Source organism: Podarcis muralis, chromosome 1 (assembly GCF_964188315.1).
Source record: "Podarcis muralis chromosome 1, rPodMur119.hap1.1, whole genome shotgun sequence".
Lineage (NCBI taxonomy): Eukaryota > Metazoa > Chordata > Lepidosauria > Squamata > Lacertidae > Podarcis > Podarcis muralis.
This window is the reverse complement of record NC_135655.1, coordinates 85,080,371-85,102,733: the sequence shown is the minus strand read 5'-3', so window position 1 is coordinate 85,102,733 and position 22,363 is coordinate 85,080,371. Positions and strand designations below refer to the sequence as shown.

At 46.1% G+C, this 22,363-nt stretch overlaps 1 protein-coding gene across 1 annotated transcript; it reads left to right on the top strand.

The window, feature by feature from the left end:
* The first annotated feature begins 3,882 nt into the window (after nucleotides 1-3,882).
* CRYBA2 (crystallin beta A2) lies at nucleotides 3,883-10,615 on the top strand. Its single transcript, XM_028707696.2, has 5 exons — nucleotides 3,883-3,958; nucleotides 5,844-6,015; nucleotides 6,300-6,441; nucleotides 9,798-9,940; nucleotides 10,333-10,615. Exons 2-5 carry the CDS (start codon nucleotides 5,858-5,860, stop codon nucleotides 10,478-10,480), a joined length of 591 nt encoding a protein of 196 aa, XP_028563529.1. The 5' UTR covers nucleotides 3,883-3,958; nucleotides 5,844-5,857; the 3' UTR covers nucleotides 10,481-10,615.
* Nucleotides 10,616-22,363: the final 11,748 nt, after the last annotated feature.

Here is a 22,363-nt window from a genome sequence, read left to right as displayed (position 1 = left end):
TAGGGTAACTGGATGCAACATTGTTCTTTCAACAGAAGCATAGAATAACTTGTTTCGGGAGGTGTAATTTTTCTTATTCTTACATGGCAAGCTACTTGGCCTTGGCCTGGGTGCCAAGGACTCAGGAAATGACAACTGAACTCTACAGAATAGAGACACTTTTCCTTTGGAAGTTTCAAGGCTGGTCATTGGAGTGGGGTGGGGCCATTTGGAGTAATTAAACCATTGCTTCCTGTGGCATTTGGGCATCCCAAGCCAGTAAAGGACATGGAGAGAAGTAATAGGGAAACCACTTGCAAGGAGACCAGCCAGTCAATATTGAGGTCCAAATTATCCTGAAAACCTTGCAGGGAAGGGATATTTACTGACCATACCTGCTGGGTACAACGAAAGACATGATCTGTTTTAGTGCCGCATAGAATGGACCTGACAGATCAAATTAACTTATGCAGCAGCAGGAGAAGGCTAACAATAGGAGGCAGCAACTTCAACACAGAAAACAAAATACGCCCCCTTCTCCTTCTCTTGCTTGTAGTATGGCTAGCAGATTAGTTAGGAACCCCTAGAGACAGCACCAGTTGTTGAGGATAGAACAGCTGGCAGAAGGGCATGAGATGCAATTCTTCCAAGGCATATTGCTTCCAAGGAGCTGAATCACCTTTGGATGCTGGGGGGCATATTGCTGCCTTCTCTTTCCCCTTGATGCAAAGTTAAACAGCACAATTGTTGAGACTCATCCCCACTTTCCTTGTGGGGGCAGTTGTGGTCTTCTCATCTAATCCTTCATCTTCCTAGCGTGGGGGAGGTTCAACTCACCCAAGCCATTCCTAACACATTGATGAGCCATAAACAACTTAGGGTCAAAGTAAATTATAGAATGACTATGCAAGTATAAAAATGGTGGGGCCACAAAACACATCACATCAGAATGCATGAATTCAATCTGACACTTGTAACTATTTATTTATTAAATTTGTATATAGCCAGCGACCGTTTTAGGCTCATCTCATATGTGTGCGACTGCAAACGCATGCATTGTGCCAAACCTGGAGGCGACCTGAAAACATCACAAAAACGTCACAAAAGGAGGCAGAATGGGGCAGGGTTGGAATGAGGTGTTTACAGGCTTTCAATGAGTGTTCCGATTATAAACAAGTATGCAAACACGTGTATAATCAGAATACTGCCCTTCATCTGAAGATCTCAGGATGGTTCACAGCATGAAAATACAAGATAAAAACACAAAATACATAGAGCCATAGAATTGTAGATTTGGAAAAGGTCCCAAGGGTCATCTAGTCCAACCCATATTTTGGAGGAGACGAACGCATAATGGCACACAAACCCTGCCACAAAAAAGAGGGGAGTGAAGATCTACATCAGGAAAAAGGAGGAAATAAAGATTAACACTGATCATAATGGAGACCAGTCAAGAGAGATCTGCTGTGTGGGCAGCATGGGGGAGGGGCTGCCAAGGAGGTTGCATATCTGGCCTCCAAGGAGCATGTTGCAGCTACCGCTGGAACTGTTGCCATACTGGTGAGTGAAGCATTCCTTGGAGGCCAGATTTGCAGTCCATATGGATCCTTCCAGGTGAGGCGGTTGCCTCATCTGACTCATAGGCCTGGATCTCAGAAATGCTGAAGTCACATGGGTCACCTTACACATCTAAGAGGAACTAAGTTGCCTTCAGCATCCTCAGAGAAGCAACTTCACTGAGGTTTGCCATGTATTTATTTTACATATGCACCCCACTCATCTTTATAAATGCGAAGTGCCTAATTTAATATGTAAGAATATTTAAGAGGAATCAGTTAATTAGCCGGTTAAAAGCCAAAATGTAACCGAAGGGGGAAAATACTGGCTAGCGTGATAACTGTGAGCCCAAGATCACAGCTTCTCTATGACCCCATCAAACTACACACATCATAACTAGTCATTTATGAAAGCACCTAATATGCACAAAGCTCTGTACAAATATAGAACAATAGGTCTCTGCCCACAGAGTCACAATCTTCAGAAGACCTGGGAGAAGGAGAGGGGAGTTGGAAGGGTGAAAAACAGATCAATAATACATCTAAACCATGGGTAGGCAAACTAAGGCCTGGGGGCCAGATCCTGCCCTATCACCTTCTAAATCTGGCCTGCGGAATTTGTTCACCCCCCCCCCCCAAAATAAATATAGTCCGGCCCCCCACAAGGTCTGAGGGACAGTGGACTGGCCCCCTGCAGAAAAAGTTTGCTGACCCCTGATCTAAACCTACCAATACAGAACTGTAATACTGTATAGAACAGGCTTCCTCAACCTCGGCCCTCCAGATGTTTTTGGCCTACAATTCCCATGATCCCTTGCTAGCAGGAGCAGTGGTCAGGGATGATGGGAATTGTAGTCTCAAAACATCTGGAGGGCCAAGGTTGAGGAAGCCTGGTATAGAACATCAGGAGGGGAAAGCAAGTGGGAAATAGTTTTGATTCATTTCAGTTAGTGAGTCGTTATCCATTGTCTTTCTCTTTTGCAGTTCCCTGAACAATCCCTGCCCTTCTGCACCCCCTTGTGGGCCAGGGTGGGACTCTCAACAACCACAACAGAGTGCTGGATTTTCGTGGAAGGATTTCTGCAAGAACAGAATGGGCTGGGAGGCCACTGAAGCAGGTGTGGCTCCCACAGAGGTTACTCTGAAATACAAATGGGCAGCCCTTCATTGTTGTGCAAGGCAAGTACTGTATCATCACTGTGGCTGGAACGCAACCCCACAAGGCTGTACACACATTATGGCTCCGTGTATACTATACTTTTAAAGCACCTTCTTTTCCTCAAAGAATTCTGGGAACGGATTCTTGCTAAGGGTGATTGAAAATTGTAACTGTACACTACAATTCCCAGAATTCTTAAAGGGAAATAACATGCTTTTGTGGCATTTACCTATTAGTTGTTGATATATACCTCCAGGTTACTTTAGATGTGGATTCTTGCTTATTATCTACTTCTTTGGAGTAGACATTCCCTACACCTGTTACCCCATCTAGGTACAACAGGGGCTGGGGGGACCTGTAACCCCCCAGCTGTTGGACTGCAGCTCCCGTCAGCTGCAGCCAGCACACACAATGGTTAGGGAGGATGTGAACTGTAATCCACCAACACCTGGAAGACCACGAGTTCCCCACCCCTGTGGTATAGCAATCAGGGTAAAATGTAAAGGGTGCCAAAGCAGAAATGTGCATTCTTATTGCTTTGGTGTGGCAGGCCCACACCATACATTTACAGCATACCCAACACACATTTAAGGCACATGATCCCCCCGCCCAAGGAACCTGGGAACTGTAGTTTGTTCAGGGTGCTGCCCATTGTAGCTCTGAGAAGGAAACTACAGTCAAGGGGGGAATCTGAGTCACAAAGCCTGGAGCTAACTTGAAGGCTTTTGAATCACCCCAGATGTATAGGCTCAGTAAGGTTTCACACTGAGGGGCACGATGCCAGGGACAGGAAAGTATGAGGCACTTGGGGCAGAGGGAGGCATTTCTCTAGAGTGCCATCCCTGATGGCGCCAGAGGTAGCTTCTCTGTCCTGCGGAATGGCTGTCAGCCTTTCCTGTGCAATGTCCTGGGAAAGGGCCGTGTTCTTAATCCTCCGGCTGAGCAGAGGCATTGTTTGGAGGGTGAAAGAAAAATGGCACGTCAGGGCCTTTGTCTTTTGTGTCCCTCCGCTGCTAAGCAAACATGCCCAGTGCTTCCCATTGTTAGCCTCAGGAGAGAGGAGAGGCATCTCGCCATGATGGGTAAGAGGAATGGACAGCCCGGGCTGGGGCTGGGCTGCTTCACCTCCCACAGCTGCCACTGCTGACTCAGCACAACCTATTGGTGCTCAGTCATTGGACACTTGGCCAAGCCAGGCTATATAATGCTGCTGGGGTCCCCCAGCCCAGCACCACCACTCTTGCCTCCGTGCACTGCCAGCCAAGTAAGTACCAGCCCCCTGCCCTCCCCAAACAGCCCCAGTGGCCAACCCCCTGTGTCCTTATGTGTGGTATCCTGGTAGGGATGGAAGGACCTATCAGTTTTGGTTCTCTCGGTTTCTCCAGTCTTAAATTTGATTCCTCGTATTTCCGGAGCAATTTTGTGCTTTATTTCCCTAAATTCTCATAAAAAATCATTTGCATTTTAGCGCATATTTCTCCTAATAAACATACTTTTGGATGCAGTTTTGATTAATGTACACATTTTTGCTAGCAATTCCCTCTAATATAATGCATTTTTATGTTATTTTCCCATAACATATTCGTTTCTATGCACACTTTCCCCAAATACATGCATTTTTGTAAACACTGTTTGCTTTGAGAATTGCATTGCAAAATTGGGATAAATACAAAACTGAGGGATAACTGCTTTGGAAAATGTGAATTTAAATGTGAATGGAATTGAGTGTCTCCCCCTTCCCTATATACTTCCCTTCCCTTGGAGAATCACTGGGGAAAGATTTCTCTGCAAGGACTTCAACTCATAATTTCTGGGTCAACCGACAAAGGGGATGAATTGGGCAGGAAAGATTCGGCACATTCCTCCAGGGTATGGTTCTGTACTGGTTTCACTTGTTTTCATGAGTTACTTGGAGATGTTTGTTCTATCGGCACCTTTCCTGATGCACCTGCTCTTTGCTGGCAGCAAGTTGTGGTCTGAATTGTATTAGTTGATGTGCGGTGGTGTTGAATGACTGGTCCTGCCTTTAGATAGAGGGCTATGTTGAATGGCATTTCAGACCCATCTACCTCTATAATTCTGTATGACCCACAACTGCAACAGGGCTATCCTTTTTTCTTTTGTTCTTTTAAAAGTAACAATTAGAATGCATTGGCAGGAAAGTCAAACACAGCACTGAAGGGTGTGTGTATATAAGTAAGTGTGCACTATAAGGTAAGATGGAAGGGGTCAGCAGAAATCTAGTGGCACAATTCTGGCACCAGGCTGTGTGTAATAAAAATGTAAAGGAAGCTTTCCAAAAAAAATTTTTCCATTGAGGGGAGGGGGCTTGTCACTTGGATTCTGGATTTCCCTTCAGCTCCAGACAACATACCTCATAAACAGACAGGAATACAGCTGGATCATGGGGACTGACAGCCCTACGAGAGCTTGCAGATGTTGACTGAACTATAGGTTAAAGGAAGGTATGAGATTTGGCTCCATTTAAGAAAAAAGAAAAGACCCAATATATTTGGCTCCCGAGTCAGAAAGTACAGAGTGAGTCTTTGAAAAGAGGCCCCGTGGAACATGTGTACTCTGTATCCACAGGGCCTCTTTTAAAGGACTCACCCTGTATAATATAAAATGAAATAAGGTCCCTTTAATAGGACCTTCAAACCTGCTCCCTGGGGTGAGCTGCATCGCCCTGTCTAGTGGTAGAGCTGGGTGTGTAGGCACCCGTTTTCCACTGACTCACTCCACCATCTGCATGAATCCAGCCGCTGGTCAACAAGGACAGGGGGGTGCTCCATTGTACAAACTAGCCAGGGATAGGTGCTAGTAAAATGAGATGACAAATTGGGGAGGAATAGATGAAAAGGAGCATCATGGACTCTCTTGGCCTGTTCAATTCATCACTTAGCCAGATAATCCTCCTCAGAGTCTGCTTACTTTTTCTAGCATTTCAGATGCTACTGTCTGTCTCTTCTTCATGACCCATTTTCTTAACTGTATGGCATGGTGCTTGCTGATGCTACTCCACGATAGCTGCTAACAGGGTGTACTTTGGATTTTCTATGGGTAGTGCAGGGGGACAGGGCTGACCCCACCCTGCTGCCATCGCCACCAGAAACAAGCATTAAAAACCCACAAACGTTGCATTTCTATAGCACAAGAGCTGCCCATGACCAGCCAGCACATGGAGACCCTGGGTCAATTCAAGATAACCGTCTGGGAGGAAGAAAACTTCCAGGGGAAGCGCTGTGAGTTTCTGATGGAGTGTCCCAGCATCATGGAACGTGGCTTCCGCAAGATCCGCTCCATCAAGGTGGAAAGTGGCCCGTAAGTGCTTCGGTGTCCATAGAGCAATATTTGCAAAGCTGGCTTGAAAAGAGCAGCATGCTTGGAGAATCCACAGATATATATGGCTGACGGGTAGAAGGAGAGAGAGAGAGAGAGAAAGAGAGAGAGAGAACTCCATAGGGGGCTTCTGCCAGTCTTTTACCCCATTATGTTTCACAGGCAGTTATTGGATGGCTTGAGCAATATTTGATTTTTAAATTTTATTGTGAGTTTTAAATTTGAAGCTACCATCATTTGCGCTCTCTCTCTTCTCATCTTTACAGCTGGGTGGGGTTTGAGTACCCTGAATACCAAGGACAGCAGTTCATCTTGGAGAAAGGAGACTACCCTCGGTGGGAGGCCTGGAGTGGGAACAGTGGCTACAGGACCGAGCACCTGCTCTCCTTCCGGACTATCAAGTGTGCTGTGAGTGCAATAATATACTCTCTTGGCTCTAAAAAAACACCTGAAAGGGACCCGATGGAGAAGGGTGCCTCCTGGTCTCGTTCCAGAGAGAACAGAGTAAAAGGAAACACAAAACTATCTGGTGGGGCAAAGGGAACCCCAAATAGTGGTGGAAAACAACAACAACAATACCATATTTCATTGATCAAGCACCATCTCTTTGAAAAGCACTCTTCTAACCAAAGCTACTTCCAGAACATACCGATTTCATTTGCTGCCTGTAATAAATTAAGTGGAAGCATGACAGAAGAGTCTTCAAGGACAAAGGTGGTTTCAGTGAAATTGCCAGGGGGAGTGAAATGAAATGAAATTAACAGGCTGTCTGACAAGCTGATATCCCACAGATGCACAACAGGTGAAGGTGATTGTTTTTATGAGGCAAATGAAGTGCTGTTAATCCAGTAGCAAGCAAGCTTTTGAGTTATACAGAGCTCTTCATCAGAACTCTTTTGTTGCGGATTTCTGTATAGCTCCTGTCAGTCAACTAAAACCATGGCACTCTTCCTGTTTTCCACCTTTTTATTTTCGGGGGCTCAGGGGAAATGTAAAATTATGCTCAGTGTTGAATGAGGGCAAGGACTGCAGTAAGAAGGCACAAGGGGGAAATGGGTTTGGAGAAGCTGCGGAGATCTCATCTCCTGCATCATTGGGGAGCTTTAAAGGTAAAAGCCCATTCTCCAGATGGTGACTCAATAACCTGGGAGGGAAGGGACACATATAAACAGTTAACAATATACTCGAGAGGACAGGGCCAAACAAGGTTGCAATCTTGCTTATCTTCATGACCTTTCACAAATGGGGGTGGCTATGGGGAAGAAATATGTCGAGAGGGCTCTTGCATCTTTTACAGTGGCTCCCAGTTTGGTTTTCGCCATCTTAGTCCTGCAGTGATGAGACAATATTTCCCTTCTGTTCAAAGCTTCATCAGGGTCTGGGGTCCCACAACCCTAATCTGAACCAATGAAAGGCTCAGATTAGGGTTGCCACCTTCAAATTTAGAGGGAAAAAATCACTGCTGTAGAACAATTCCCTCCAAGTCCTTCCCCTTGCTTTCTCTAAAATGTGTGAGATCGAGGAGAATGAAGAATTTAGGTCTTCCTCTGCAGAAGTGATGTGCATTGGGGCTTTTATGGCAGCATCTCTGGGTCAGAAGGCTGAGTCCCTTGGCTAGATCAATAAGAGGCCCATGCTGTTTGACAAACAATACACACCCTGCAAGCCAAGGCGGTAAATAACTCTAAAATGAACCACATGCTTTGGACTCCTTTTTTGTCTAAAAGTGTCCCAATCCATAAGCAGAGTGGGCTGACCTAAGGCAAGCCCATGGGGGAAACCAGGTGTTCATTCACTGTACAGTGCTGGGGCAGAAAAGGGAGACATACAGTTCAGTTTGGCACATGGCTTTGGGGCAAAGGAGCTGCCTCAATGGCAGAAGCAAACTAAATAAATGAATGTGGAGTGGCATATATTAAAAAGCTCCCATAGACAAATGAATAAGTTGGGAGGGGTGCTTTTTTTTTTTAGCATTAACGTCAGAAAGCTGGTCAAGGGTGGGAAAGGTTGGCATTGAAAAGGAAAGGTTTTTTTGTTTTTGTTTCTCGCAAGTGTCAGCCAGGCTTTCTGGGACAAATGTATAGTACCAGCTCCAAACAGGCTATAGCCAGTATGGCATATCACTCCATCTTGAAGAGCGGTTGCTTCTGTTCCTAACCGGGGTTTAAAATCTCTGCACGTCCTCATCTCTGGGCTTTAATAACAACCAGTCAGATTATGTCCGCGCTTTAATAAAGGGGTGTGAGATATCATCTCGTTTCTGGCTGGCAGGATCACTTGGCGGAGTGCAGCCTGCAGGAATGGGTGATAGGGGAGGGGGGAGGGGGATGCAGCTGTGCCCAGTTTCAGTTTTAACCCCTTGAGTCCACAGCAGGATAGCAAGAGACTACGCATCCTGACCACTTGGAAAGCCGGGAGGGTTTTCTTTGCATAACGGATAGAATCTCAAGCCTTTCTTTTCTGCTTGCTGGGGACTATGTTAACAGACAGACCCATAAAGATGCTTGACAGTCATTCACCAACAGCTGCTTGGCAGCAGCACACACAGTGCCCAAGGATGCCCAAGTGAGGTCCTCTGGGTGTTACTGGTCTCTTAACTCCCATCATCCCTGACCACTGGCTATGCAGGCTGGGAATTATAGGAGTTGGAGTTCAACAATGTCTGGAGGATCACAGGGTCCCGACTTCTGATCTAGGGAAACCAGAGGCAATGGATGATAAAACTCCTTTGCACACACTCTCTCTCTCTGTGCGTGCACATGCAGTATCACCACTGTGCACAGAGTTTTACAGTGTGTCAAGCAAAATACAGATTCCAGCTCCTGAGAAGTTTACAGTATATGTCTACAGTTCAGTTAGGCTTTGTAGGGGATGGGGACTAAGAGGGGTTGTGCCAAAAGCCTTATAGGAAAAGGGGGGGGGATTTTCAAAAGGTTTTTGAAGGGAGGTGGGCCACACAGATGTCCAGTCATAAGGGGAAGCAAATATAAACATTATGGCATCATCCAGAGGATGATGAGACCTCACATGGTTGAAGGGACTGGCATTAGAGAGGGTAGGGAAGAAGGGAGCAAGTCCATAATACAGATCAGGGAATTTTGGCAGGTGCTGGTTGTGCAGGAAAAGGGCCCTTCAGAGCAATGCCTGAGGAGCTCTACCATCCACTGCAATCTGATCACTGCAATCCAACCTGCCAATAGGACAGTGGCTTAGCCACAGGGGAATAAAGGGAAGAAAGTGAAGAAAAGGAGAGCTGAAAGGGAAGGTGGATAAAAATGCAGGAATAGCAAATGGTGTTCTTTTAGATTCAAAGATCTTGCCTTCTTCCTTTCCTCTGTCATAACTGGCCTGGTTCGCACACAACACTAAGTCATGGTTTATTAAGTTATGGTTTAGCATTATGTGTGAACCCTGCCCAGCAGTATCTATGGTTTGTTTACTGCCAACAAATCACCATATGAAACTGTGGTTTATTATTGGCTTACAACACTTGGTTTGTTTTAACTATGGCTTGGTGTTATCTGTGACTCCAGCACCCTTCCATAAACATGGTGTGTTTCACCACCTCACTGCAGACACTCACCAAAAGACACGAAGTTAGGGCAGCTGGGAAAAAAACCAAATGTAGGAGAAATAAGCCATGGTGTGTTTGCTCATCTGTTAGGCAACTCATGGTGAACTTGTGGTTTATCTGTTGGGTATTAAAAGTCTTTGCCTGTGACAGTCCCACACCAAATCATCCTCCACTTTAACCTATCCTGCAGAACCACAGTGACAGCAAAGTTACCCTGTATGAGGCAGAGAACTTCCAAGGACGCAAGTTTGAGCTCAGCGATGACTATCCATCCCTGCAGGCCATGGGCTGGGGCAACAAGGAGGTGGCTTCTATCAAGGTCAATTCTGGAGCGTAAGTGTTGCCTTCTGAGTTGGAGCGAAGTTGGAAGGGCCACCCACCCCACAGGTTCTGTGAAGGGAATCCTCCCATAACCTCATTCTTACTTTGCCAAGAACACCGATAAGCACAGCTAGCTGGATGAACCATGAGCAATCCTGAGATTGCCATAGCTGCCTCCCTTTTTAAAGAGAAACTATCCCAGGCTCCCGGTCTCCTTCCGCAGTTGCGTCCTGCCCCTTTTGAGACTGGTTGATCAGTAAGAGCTACTGGAGGAGGAGTGGACCCCCTAAAGGATATGGGTTAAAAAGCAGTGGGAGGGGGGCTGAACTATCCCTTTTTTGGTGTAGGATATGCTTTTGGGGCTGGAAGTGCCTGTATTGCCAATGTTCTGCTTTATCCCCTAGATGGGTGGCATATCAATACCCAGGGTACCGGGGCTACCAATATGTCCTGGAGCGGGACAGACAGAATGGTGAATACAAAAAGTACAGCGAATACAGCACCCAGGCCCACACCAACCAGATCCAGTCCATCCGCCGTGTCCAGCACTGAGCTGTGTCTTAGCAGCAGCAGCAGCATCGGCCCTCCTGCACTCCACCAGCACCCCCCACACCTGCCTCTGCGCCCAAGGGCCCGCCAAGCAGTAGACCTGCACCTGGTAGCCAATAAAGGCATTTACCAAACCCATCTTTCTTTTTGTGCATCTGTTATTATTATTAATTAATTAATTAATTAATTAATTAATTAATACCCAGCAGGCTGGTTGGTTTACCTGCTGGCATACAAACCGAGAAAGCTAAGCAGAATTCACTGTCTCTGACACACACAACACACTGAAGGTCCTTCCCTAAAGCCTCAACAAGGCACAGACAAACATTTGGTTTTTTTACACCAGAAGGAAACTAAAACTGAGCCACAGTAGGATTGCCAACCAATCAGAAAAAGTGGTCTGGTCTGTGCTTGTGTTTTTAAACCGCATCTTCACATTCAGAAATCTGGCAGGGAAGCTTTTCACAGCATGAAGATAAACCTTATCTGCTAATGCCTCCGTATATCAAGCCACCGTTAATGGCACAGTTCCTGAGACCAGCTGAAAAGTTGGCAACCTTAGTTGGGGATCCTTATACAAAGGCACAATGGCTCATTTCCTTTCTTCCCCTTGTGACTGTGGAGACATAGCTCACTCAGAAATGGAGAAGTCTGAGGTTCCCCCCTCAGCTACTCAGAATACAGGTTTTAGTACAGCCCAATTACAGAGAGATAGGACCCAAAGGTTTGATCCAAACATGAACAGAATCTATTCATAAAACAATAAATGTGGAAAAGACCTTGCAAGTCATCTAGCCCATCCCTGTCTACAATGCAGGATGCAACTGGAGCATTCTTGACAGCCTTTGCTTTAATTGGGTTCATAGCTGTCAACTTTTCCCTTTTCATGCGAGGAATACTATTTGGAATAAGGGAATTTCCCTTAAAAAAAGGGAAACATTGACAGCTATGATTAGGTGTCAGGAACCTTTAGCTCTCCAGATATTTGCTGAACTACATCTCCCATAATCCCTGGCCATTGGCCATGCTTGCTGAGGCTGATGGGAGCTGTAGCAACGTCCAGTGGGCCAAATCTTCCCCATACCTGGCTTAAATGTATCCAGCGAAGGAAAGCCCACCACCTCCTTTAGGTAAGTCTGCTCCACTGTTAAATGGCTTTTACCATTAGGAAGTTTCTCCTGAGGTTTAGCTCAAAACTGCTTCCCTGTACCTTCCATCCATTAGTTCTAGTCCTGTCCTCTGGATGTTATTTCCTAGGTTACATGACCCATGGCCAGTTATGCAACAAAGAGTGCAGATAGAAGACTCAGAGTTGAATCAAAACAGCAACACTGACATATCACATAACTTGAACTCAAAAGTGAGCAACCAATTAAACCAACACAGGTCCTTTCATAGAACACTATATCTGCTTCATAGCCAACCTACCATCTGTAAAGTGGGCAAGACTCTCACAAACTTGAAGTAGACTTGTCAACTCCAAAAAAGCCACAAATACACCCCCCCAAGTGGTTTGCTTTACTAGCAGATTGGTGTGTAGAAATCAGAAAGTCATTCATTTCACTTGCCAATTCTATACAGTAAGCTATTGCTAAAGGCACAGCTACACAGGCTGGCTAAAGTGGGCAACCTTAACTGGGAACTGAAACTAGGTTTGCTTCAAGACAATTTGTTTTCTGAACATTGATCCTGATTTGTTTTCAGGGAGCATAAAGCAAGTATTATCCCACCCTTTCCTGTAATTCTCCTTATTGGGAAGAGGTCTGATTTTGGGGGGAAGTGGGTTTGTGGTGCAACTCTAACTGTGCCACTGAAATTTGCTGGTACAGTGGTACCTCAGGTTACATTTGCTTCAGGTTATATACGCTTTAGGTTACAGACTCCGCTAACCCAGAAATATTACCTTGGGTTAAGAACTTTGATTCAGGATGAGAACTGAAATCACGCAGCAGCGGCGTGGCGGCAGTGGGAGGCCCCATTAGCTAAAGTGGTGCTTCAGGTTCAGAACAGTTTCAGGTTAAGAACAGACCTCCAGAACGAATTAAGTTCTTAACCCGAGGTACCACTGTATATGATTGCATCCCAGCCAGAAATAGTGATGGTGTGGAAGTGCCCTAGAAAATGAAAGAGAAACACGAAATACCAGCTGATCTTATTCTCTGAATGAACATTCCCTCCACCTTCTAGACTAAAGCTACCCATTTGACTCCTATTGACTTTTCTTTTCCAGTGTATCACCTAAAATTCAGATTCGCTTTTGGAATCAATAGATGACCTGCTGTCAGTCCTAGCAAGCTGGGTTGCTACTGGTCACTGCAGGCTCTGGGTGGGAGGCTCTGGAATTAGTAGTCTCTACTCTTGGCAAGCCCATGTTGGCAAGACATTTGTTCTCAGGAACGTAATGAGCCTCTGCAGACTCTAGGACAGTTCATGCCATACAATAGATTTGTTAGCTTGCAAGGTGCCACAAAATCTGTGCCATTTTTGCAACACTGAATGAAAAGAAACTCAGGTGTGGCCTCTGGTGAAAAGATCATGTCTGATTGTAGGTGCATGGCTCCTTTTCCCTCTCCAAACATCCTTTATCGTGAACCTTGGCAAGCCTTACATAAACAACCCTTGCCAACAGAGCTGCTTTGAACTGAATTGACTTTGCTTGCTTGGGGCTCCTCCCTCCAGCAAAACACTGCCAGGCTCCACCTCTCAGAGTCAGCCACATCCGCCCAGGAATCCGGCACTGGGCGCCTTTCGTTTGCAGCGAGCAAACCCACCCACAAGTAAAGTGGGGGAAACACTAGCAGCCGGGCTTCCCTTCCGACACTCGGCTGCAATCCATTGCATGCCGGTTACAAATAAATATCCCCTCCCTCTGCTTCGATCCATTACACCAGGTCACCGGAGGAGAGGATGGGGACCAATTCCCACCAAGCCCCTCCTCTGCATCGATTGATTTGGGGTGGGGGAGGCGTCCCATCTCCTGCCTCAGAAAAGGGTCGGAGTCATGTGCTTGTCTTGCAGAATTAATCTCCAGCTCCCACATTTCTCTGGATTCTAGTAATCTGCCCTCACTGACAATACACAGGTGGTACCTTGGGTGCAAGTGGTACCTACAGATGTCCAAGAGCAATAGTTTTCATGTGAATGCACTTTTCACTTGGTAATCATGCAATTAACTGGGCATGACTGATTCCTTAACTCTTCAGGGGTGGTAACACAGGGAGGCAAATCCAGGAGATGGCAACCCTTCCACAGACAGTATTTTGGACTCAAGGATTATTCCTGGGGGGACCTATTACCTGTGGTGAGATCACTAGTTCTACTTACTGATCCACATAGCATATGCATCAGAAAGGCACAGACCCCCTTGCTTAAAAAAAGGGGGGGGTGCCTGTTCATCCAATGTTAATAACATTCCTATAGTTTGAAGATTATATATAATATATACAGTACTGGATATGCTCTGAAATACACAGCATATATGCTATTTAACCTTTAATGTGCTCAAAATACCCTGATGAATCCCCTCACCTGCTGCTCTGAAATGGCGTACCTGCAATAACATTTCCAGGCATGACTTGAGCTTCCAGCTGCTCAGAGCATACTGCACCTCTCTGACAACAGCCACATGCACACTACACATTTGAAAGTGCTATACCGTCACTTTAAATAGTCATGGCTTCCTCAAATAGTTCTAGGAGCCCCTATTGTCCTCACAGAGCTACAATTCCCAGGGTGGTTCAATAACCAATCCCCTCTTCCCAGGGGGAAGAGGAAATTTGTGGGAACCCATCATGGGCATAGCCAAGATTTTTTGTTGGGGGTGGGGGCTGGCAAAGCTGTTGAGCTTTTGAGAAATCAAAGTTGTTGAGCCCATGAAAGTCGCCATGCCTGTTTAAAGTGGTACTGTAGCACTTCAAATGTAAGATGTGAATGTGGCCAATATTTAGCTTGTCCTCGTGTACCATGCAAACAGGTTTGGAAAAGTTGGACTACTGTGCAGTGCAGAAAAAAAAAACTCAAGATAGGGTCTTAAGGGAAAGGATGGGGAATCTCCTTCAGCTTAAGGGCTACAGTCTCTCGGGGAACTTTTGGGGGGCTTCATGCCAGTGGTGGGTGCAGGGCAGTTGCAAAAATGGCCAGAGCGACAGATGAGAGTCTTTCCTTTATATAGTAAGCTACACAAGCAGTTTGCACCTGTGAGCACACACTTCTTTTCAGGAAACGAGAGGCATTATCGCAATTCAATGACACATTCTGGCTAAACAAAAGCACTTGAAGAGGGTGTGGAGCAGGGCCAATGAGTGGCATTACCTGGGAAGCAGTGTGGCCTAGCGAGAGCCCCAAGGGCCATACAGCGAGGCCTGGAGGGCCACATTCAGCCCCTGGTCCTGAGGTTCCTTCCTCCAGGCCTCTAGTCCTGCAGCTGCCCTATAAATGTGAACTTAGGTCTGTACTCTGTCTCATACTTTGGCTTTGAAGAAATACCCTCCAGCCTCAAGGACCCTAGGCTCAATCCCCACAGTTAAGAGCTGCCCCCCTCCTGGAGTCCATATACATATGGAGTTACATATTCCTCTTGAGCTAGAGGAGCATAGCAAAATTTAGCATTGGAAATTACTTTTTTATTAATACATTTTGTATATCACCCTCCACCTGCAGATCTCAGGGCAGTTCACAACATTAAATTACAACATAAAAACCACAAAATACATAGTAAAAATAAGAATAACTTAAAACATAACATAAAACAAAAATATCTAATAAATCTAATGAATGCCACACAGGTACAGTCCAATGAAGTTTAAGTACTTCAAAGTCCCATTGGCTAACAAAGAGTTAAGCATGTGCTTGATTGAAATGGCCTTGATTGAAATGGCCTTGAACGCACCTTGTTTTAGAGGGGGAGAACAGAAAGAAAAAAATTTTTTTCTTGTTCTCCCCCTCCTATGCTCCGGTGCGTCCTATAGAGCGAAAAATACGGTATTTGTTTGCTTCCCTGCTCCATCATCGTAAATAATTAGACGGCCTCAACCCATTCATGTTTTGGTTCTTCCGATTTCTGATTTGCAATCGCGTGTTATGGGGTAATCACCTATTTTCTGATAGAACTCCTATGCTGTGAACAACTGCATACAGGCAGAAATTCAGCGGGTTTCTAACACTGTACTGCAATGTCTATTTGTCATGCAGCTGCTAAAAGTAAAGCAGAGAAGCCTTGCCTAGAAAACAGGTGGCAGCCAGATCCGTTTGCATTACTCAACGTGCCCTTTCAATCACAGGGCGCATGTGGGCTGCTCCTTAGCACTTTCCCTCTGCCCTGCCTCCAATAAGGAAGTGCTTGCTGCAGGCCTCTCCCTATGCACAAACATTCCTTCACACACAGAACGTCCCACCCCACCGGAGCTCAGCTGTCCACCCTCCCTCCCTTTTGCAAGCAGGTAGCATACCTGAGGCTTTCCTTGCCAGGGCCACGTCAGCTTCTTCCCTGAGCAGGCCCACAGGTAAGTCGAAACAAAGTTGGGGGCAGATTATGCAGTGGGCGTCTGCTCCAGAGCCTCATGCAGGAGTTAGAAGTTTTGTGTTTAAGTGTTTTTTTAAGGGATGGGAAACTTGCAGCTATTCATGGTCTCTGGGCACAAGATTGCTGTTTTGTGCTGGTGAGAATAGACAGGTCAGCCTATGGCTAGAACCTCATAACTAGGCTGTACTCATCATTGGAGTAGACAGATTTCTTTTCCATGTGTGAGTATAAGTGGGGATGTGGAGATTTCAATCCATCACAGATTTGTGACTGAGTGCAGAATCAGGCCGGCAGAGATGACGGTTTAAAGGGTGCACACAAAATACACTTGGGTGAGCTTGTACCATTTATAATTTCCTTTCACTACACTTGGACAGTCTAAAAATCACTCTCCTATCTCCCCCTGCCCTGTCCCTTGAACCTGCTCTGTTTATTTGCCTTCCCTGATCCAAAGCCTTTCAGCCTGTCCTCTGTCCAAATTCACAATCCAGTTGAGGTTAGGACAACACTGATGACCCAGAAAAACTGTCTGCGGACAAACGTCGGCTCCCTCGGCCAGTAAAGCAAGATGAGCGCCGCAACCCCAGAGTCATTTGCGACTGGATTTAATTGTCAGGGGTCCTTTACCTTTACCTTTTAAGAAGACAGCCAGGCTGGTGCCAGTGTGTTTGGAGGAGTGTGGTTCCAGCTCTTGATCAGCTATGAGATTCACTGTGTTGGGTTTGTCTCTGTATAGCTTACCCTTTGGGGATTTTGGCAAGGATAAAAAAGGGAAATAATATGCCATTTGATCCACCTGCATAGAGGTGATTTGCTTTAAAAATTGAGGTTCCAGAATGCATGTTTGCCTGGAAGCCACATCATCTGAAGAGAGGGATCCCCTTTTCCTGATCCCAGAAATGTTGGGACTGACCATGGTCATCTATAGTTGAGAGAAATGTACTACTCACATGTTCCCTGCTTATTGTTACTGTACATGTTTCAAGGCTGTTTGTATAGCCTGCAATTTCATGCTTTCATCATGCAGGCACCAATTTCTTTTTATTTCTTTTTCTAGCCCTTATGGCTACAAATTGTGTGGGCAATACCTGGAAAAAATATTAGAAGCCTTGTGGAGCATTGAGCAGGATTTGCACTGGTAGAGAGGCTCTCTAACCAGCAGAATATGAATATGCAAATGTGCAAATATATGCAAATTTGATTATTCATGTTGTAGAATTCAGGGGGGGTGGCTGGTGAAATCTACCTTAGTGTAGATTTTTATTTTTCACACAGAGTAAACACAGTCTGGTGATTTTAGACTGGAGTGGTAGCTCTCCTCCTTCCCCTGTTTCTTACTCAACCTAGGTGCCCAAATGCAAACAGTTAATAGCCCCAAGTTGTGTTTCTCCTTCACACCATTGAACAGGGGTTAGATGCTCTGGAATAGCTGCACCACAGCAGAGGCAAGTAGATTTCAAGTTTGCAGGATCCACTTTTGTTTTTTCCTGGAACCTCAAAGTCCACCAGCTGAAGTGCAAAAGAGTGGCTTAATTGGGGGCTGTGCTGGACATACGCTTGGAATTAAGGGATATGGCACCTCTGAGTGCATGTCTCTGCGCAGGAATGGAGCTCACGGTCCTTTCATTCAACAATCCATTCCCGGTTTCCCATTCACTCCCACCCCACCAACCTTTGTTTCAGCAACTCAGCTTGGTAGAAAGTCATTGCCAGTGCTTTTCTCTTCACATACCCCTAAACATTTTGTGAATCTTTGTACTTTTGTCCATTTGCTGTATTTATTTCCCCCCGATTTGAACTATAAAATGGTGATTTTCTTGAGTCAAAATGAGAGTTCCCATAAACATTTTTTAGAGGGGGAAAAAGCACTGGTCATTGCTATAGTTAAACTACTGAGAATCAGAAATTCTTGGTGATCTGTTTCATGCAAACTACCCAGAAAGCTATTGGTGGATCCTAATTTACCTTCTATCCTCTCTCACTGTGAGCAAATGACCCTTCTAGCCCCTTTGACATTTCTCCCCAGAAAAGGGATGGGGAACTTGTGTCTCTCTACCTGTTGCTAAACTGCAACTCCCATCTTCCCTGATGGGCCAGTGCGGGTTGGAGTCCAGCAATATCTGGAAAGCCACAAGTTTCCCATTCATGCTCCTGAGCCACCTGTCTCAGAAGTGGATTCAACAGGGTAACGTAGATCCTCCTGATTGGGTAACTGGGGCCTCATAAAAAATAATAATAATATGGTGCAACACCAGCTCTACAAGCCAGACCATTGTATTCGCCACCATGAAAGGGAGGGAGGCTGTTGTCACTATCTCACATCTCCTTTGCCTCCTCAAATGCTGCTTTGCTTCTTATGTCCCCAGAGACTGTGTGGGAAGCTTTGGGGGATCGAGAACCCAGTTCCACCATCTTTAATCTACACCACATATCCTACCTGCGCTGGGCTTGTTTTCAGTTGCCTGCGGCTGATTAATAGGACTCAGGCAGCTAAAGCAAGTCTGGGGCATGAAAGGAGAGCCCTCCATTTGTGAAAGATCAAACATAGCAAGCTGGAGAAGATACACTTGAGCCAGAACATGGAGCAGTACATAAAGATGGCATGGCTGTGGAACACGATGGACCAATGGATCACAGGGCAGAGATGGGTGCAACTCCAACTCCCATCAGCCACACCCAGAAGACCAATTGTCAGGAATGATGGGAGCTGCAGTCCAGCAACATCCCGGGGGGGGGGGGAGAGGTGCATAGGTTCCCCATGTTCGCTCAGGGGTGACAGGATGTGAGTGGCTTGTCTGGCTTCCCAAATAGATGATTTGGGATGACCTGAACAAATGGTTTCTGTATACCTGGGATAGGGAAACCTTTTCAGCCCAAGGGCCACACTCTCTTGTGGACAACCTTCCAGGAGAGGATCCACTTAACTTCCCATTCAGAAGCATCCCATCCCAATGTTTAAAAAGGAGTGTTGGGACTGCATGGGGAAGAGGACGAAGTGCCCCTTAACACATAGCAACAGCAATAACAGATGAAATGGAAACCTTGGAATACTACATCATTGGTTATCCAAGGATATTTGAGCCCTGAACCCCAGACACTTCCAAATGAGTATGTTTCCATGAGGCTCCACAAGCAGAAGAGCTTGTCTGCCTGTGGGACATCCTCTATGCAGGAAACCCAGCCTAATCTTTTTCTACACACAGAGAGAGGTGAATAGAGGACACTTTGCACATGTTCAGAGGCATGCCACCTCCCAGTCCGCTTGCATGTACAAAAAACCATTAACAGAGGGCATTAACATATGAGATTCCTGAATCTGACAACAGTTTCTTAAAGAGGTTCTGATACGTTATATCAGCAGGCCCCATCTCAATACAGTACAGTATCTGAAAGGATGTCTCTTGTAAACCACACAGAACCATTAACATAGCTCGCTGTGTCTGTTCCGGGGGCGATCTCTGACGAAAGGTTCCTAGCAAAGGAAGGATGTCCATTATGCCCATATATGGGAAGGGAAAAGGAAATTTTTGACCTTGACGTATTAAAACATTGCAAGGGAGCCTGCAATAACAAATCTCTTGTCTCACCACATAAACAGCACACAGCAGCCTGTTCCCACACAAACTGTTCAGCTAAGCTGCCATGACAAGGTGTCGTTTGAACATCACATTGTTAATTTGAACATTTGGTGTTAATTTGCCAAAACCAGCTAATGGGCCTTGGAATTCAAATGATTAAAGTCCTTCCAGTCCCCCATAACAGCAACTGGCCCAAAGCTACTTAGATCTTCTGTGGCAGCAAGCAATTCTAAGCATGCCTCCAGACTGTTCCTATTTTTCAGGAAGGATTTGAACCCTCTGCCACCCTAGGACAGCAGATCCACTTTATGGAGTTAGGAAAGTGGCTGAAAAATGCACTGAAAAGTGGGATGAACAACAGTAAGATGCATGAGCACACTGCAAGCAAATTGGGGTGAATGCCCACTATCATGAAACATATCTATAAATGAATCAAAATGAATGTTCAGTAAAGACTGAACATAGTGTAACCTCCATGAAAACTGTGTAAGCAAATCAGCATGAATGCTCAACAAACAGATTGTGTGGAGGAACCCTAAGCCAATGGCCAACAGTGGTGCTGTGACCCCCTCCATTGCATAGGCTGCATTAAGACACCAGAGAAGACTAGCCATCACTGACCCATTGTCCATACGCAGGAATGTCATGAGATTACAGATTAGTGGCCCACCAGCACTGATTTTATATTGCACCAAACACCATATTAAATCAAGCATCCATCTTAACTTAGCCTGGGCTATGAGCATGCTAGCAGTTATACAGTTGTTGTCTTGAACCCCTGACCTACCTAGCAGCAAGTCAGTAGTCCCCAGTCCAGTGTCAATCCACATGTCCAAAGTCCAAACCTAAGCACAGAAGCTGAGATCCATCAACATGAACAGACACAGCCCTAGAACTCTGCTGCCCTTTGTATGCTGATTGTAGCATCTGGGCTTGACGAGGCATGTGACCCTCATCTTTTTCAAACCTACTCCAGCTGAGGAATCACACACCTCCTCCCAGAGCTATCAAGTCCCACCTGACCAGCTAGTGAACTGGGCTGTGGAACCTTGCCTGCCTCAGCCTCCTGCAGCACCCCACTCGCTGCTCTCTATGCCTCAGAGCCCACCATGTTTGTGGAGCCAGGGGCCCCTCTGACTCTGGTGGTGGGTCCTGCTGCTCTGGATCCTGTGCACTGACCCCTATGCCCTTGTCAACCTCCTTCACCCTGTAAGTACTTCCTACACCAACTTCCCCTTCCCCAGCTTGCCCCAGTGTGTCCCAGTTCATGACAGCTGTCCTTTAAACCTCTAGTTACATTTTGTTGCAGGCTAATGAGAACCTTTGGGTTGGCCTGCAAACTGATTCCTACTTCGGTGAGATTTAACTTGTAGTGATGGAATATGGGGAGGGAGATCCTGTGTGCACAACAAGGGCAATTTTCATAGCAAGGGGGCCTGTTGCTATTATTTTTCTGAGATTAAAAGTAAGAACTCGAAAGGGAAAGAAGCAGATAGGCATTGTTCTTTCCAGATCTCTCATCTGCCCACCCCATCTTCTTTCAGCTCTCTGTACAAGAGTGTAGACCACGTGTTGTTTTCTTGCTGCCTTCTGATGCCTTGACAGTGAAATGCATGCAGTTCCCCTTATTTAGCCACTAGATGTCTCTGTGCTGTCTGCTTGCCCAGACAAGGTACAGTACAGTATTACAGAACCTGGGGGAAATGACAGGACCTAAGGAGGCAATGTCCAACTTTTGTGCATGTGCAGGATGTGATGATTATTGATTCATAAGTATTTTGCCCCCCCCCCCCCAATTAAAGGTAGACCGTGGTTCTGTATTCTAACAGGGGACAGGATAGAGGATCTTTGGCATTTTGGCAGAGAGCATATCAAACTTGCTAACTTGCCAACTCCAGCCTGCATTCATCAACCACTCTTCGAACCACATTTCTGTAGAAAAGCCTTCCCAACCTGGTGCCCTCCAAATGCTGGTGGACTACTGCTCTCATCATCCCTGACCATTGGCTGTGCTGGCTGGGGCTCCTGGGCCTGGAGTCCAACAGCATCTGGAGGGCACCAGGTTGGGATAGAGCCTTGACAGCCCCTCTCCAGAAGCCAGTGGCAACTGGTGCTCATTGGTACTTGCGGGGCAGAAGACAGGGAGGAAAACAGTAGGTGGGACCATTTTCTCACTGTCCTTCTTCCTGCCAAGTTCTACAAAGGCAAAACTGAGACTATAGAGGGAGGAAAAGCTGACAGCCATCACCCCTTTCCCTTGGGCTGGTTGTAAGTAAGAAGGCAGGCAGGTGGAGGCTGGCTGAGGGAAGAGTGAAGTTGGTGGGGTGTTGCCCCTTTCCCCCTAGCCTCCGCTGCCAAGAGCAACGCTGTTTCATCACCATCACCCAAAATCTGCTGTCTTGGATAGACTTCTCACTTGGCTCCATAGCTGTGGCAGTAACTGACACCACCATCATGTTTGCCTAGGAGGGTCCTATTTCCAAAGAGCTCCTTCCATTATCATCATCAATTTATATGCCACCCATCTGACTGGGTTGCCCCAGCAACTTGGGTGGCTCCCTACAAAAATAAATAAATAAAAATAAAAATAAAAGCACAATACAACATCACACACACAAAACTTCAGACATCTTTTAAAAATCACATCTCCTGGGCGGATGCTCCACAGGGCAGGCGTGACTACTGAGAAGGCCCTCTGCCTGGTTCCCTGTAACCTCTTCTCTCTCAATGAGAGAACCACCAGAAGGCCCTCCGTGCTGGACCTCAGTGTCTGGGCTGAACAATGGG

Bases quoted from the DNA above. Each gene is read 5' to 3' on its own strand.
- CRYBA2 (XM_028707696.2), top strand. From the start codon at position 5,858: ATGACCAGCCAGCACATGGAGACCCTGGGTCAATTCAAGATAACCGTC. The intron at 6,016-6,299 runs GTAAGTGCTTCG...TCATCTTTACAG, and splicing joins ATCAAGGTGGAAAGTGGCCC to CTGGGTGGGGTTTGAGTACC. The intron at 9,941-10,332 runs GTAAGTGTTGCC...TTTATCCCCTAG, and splicing joins ATCAAGGTCAATTCTGGAGC to ATGGGTGGCATATCAATACC.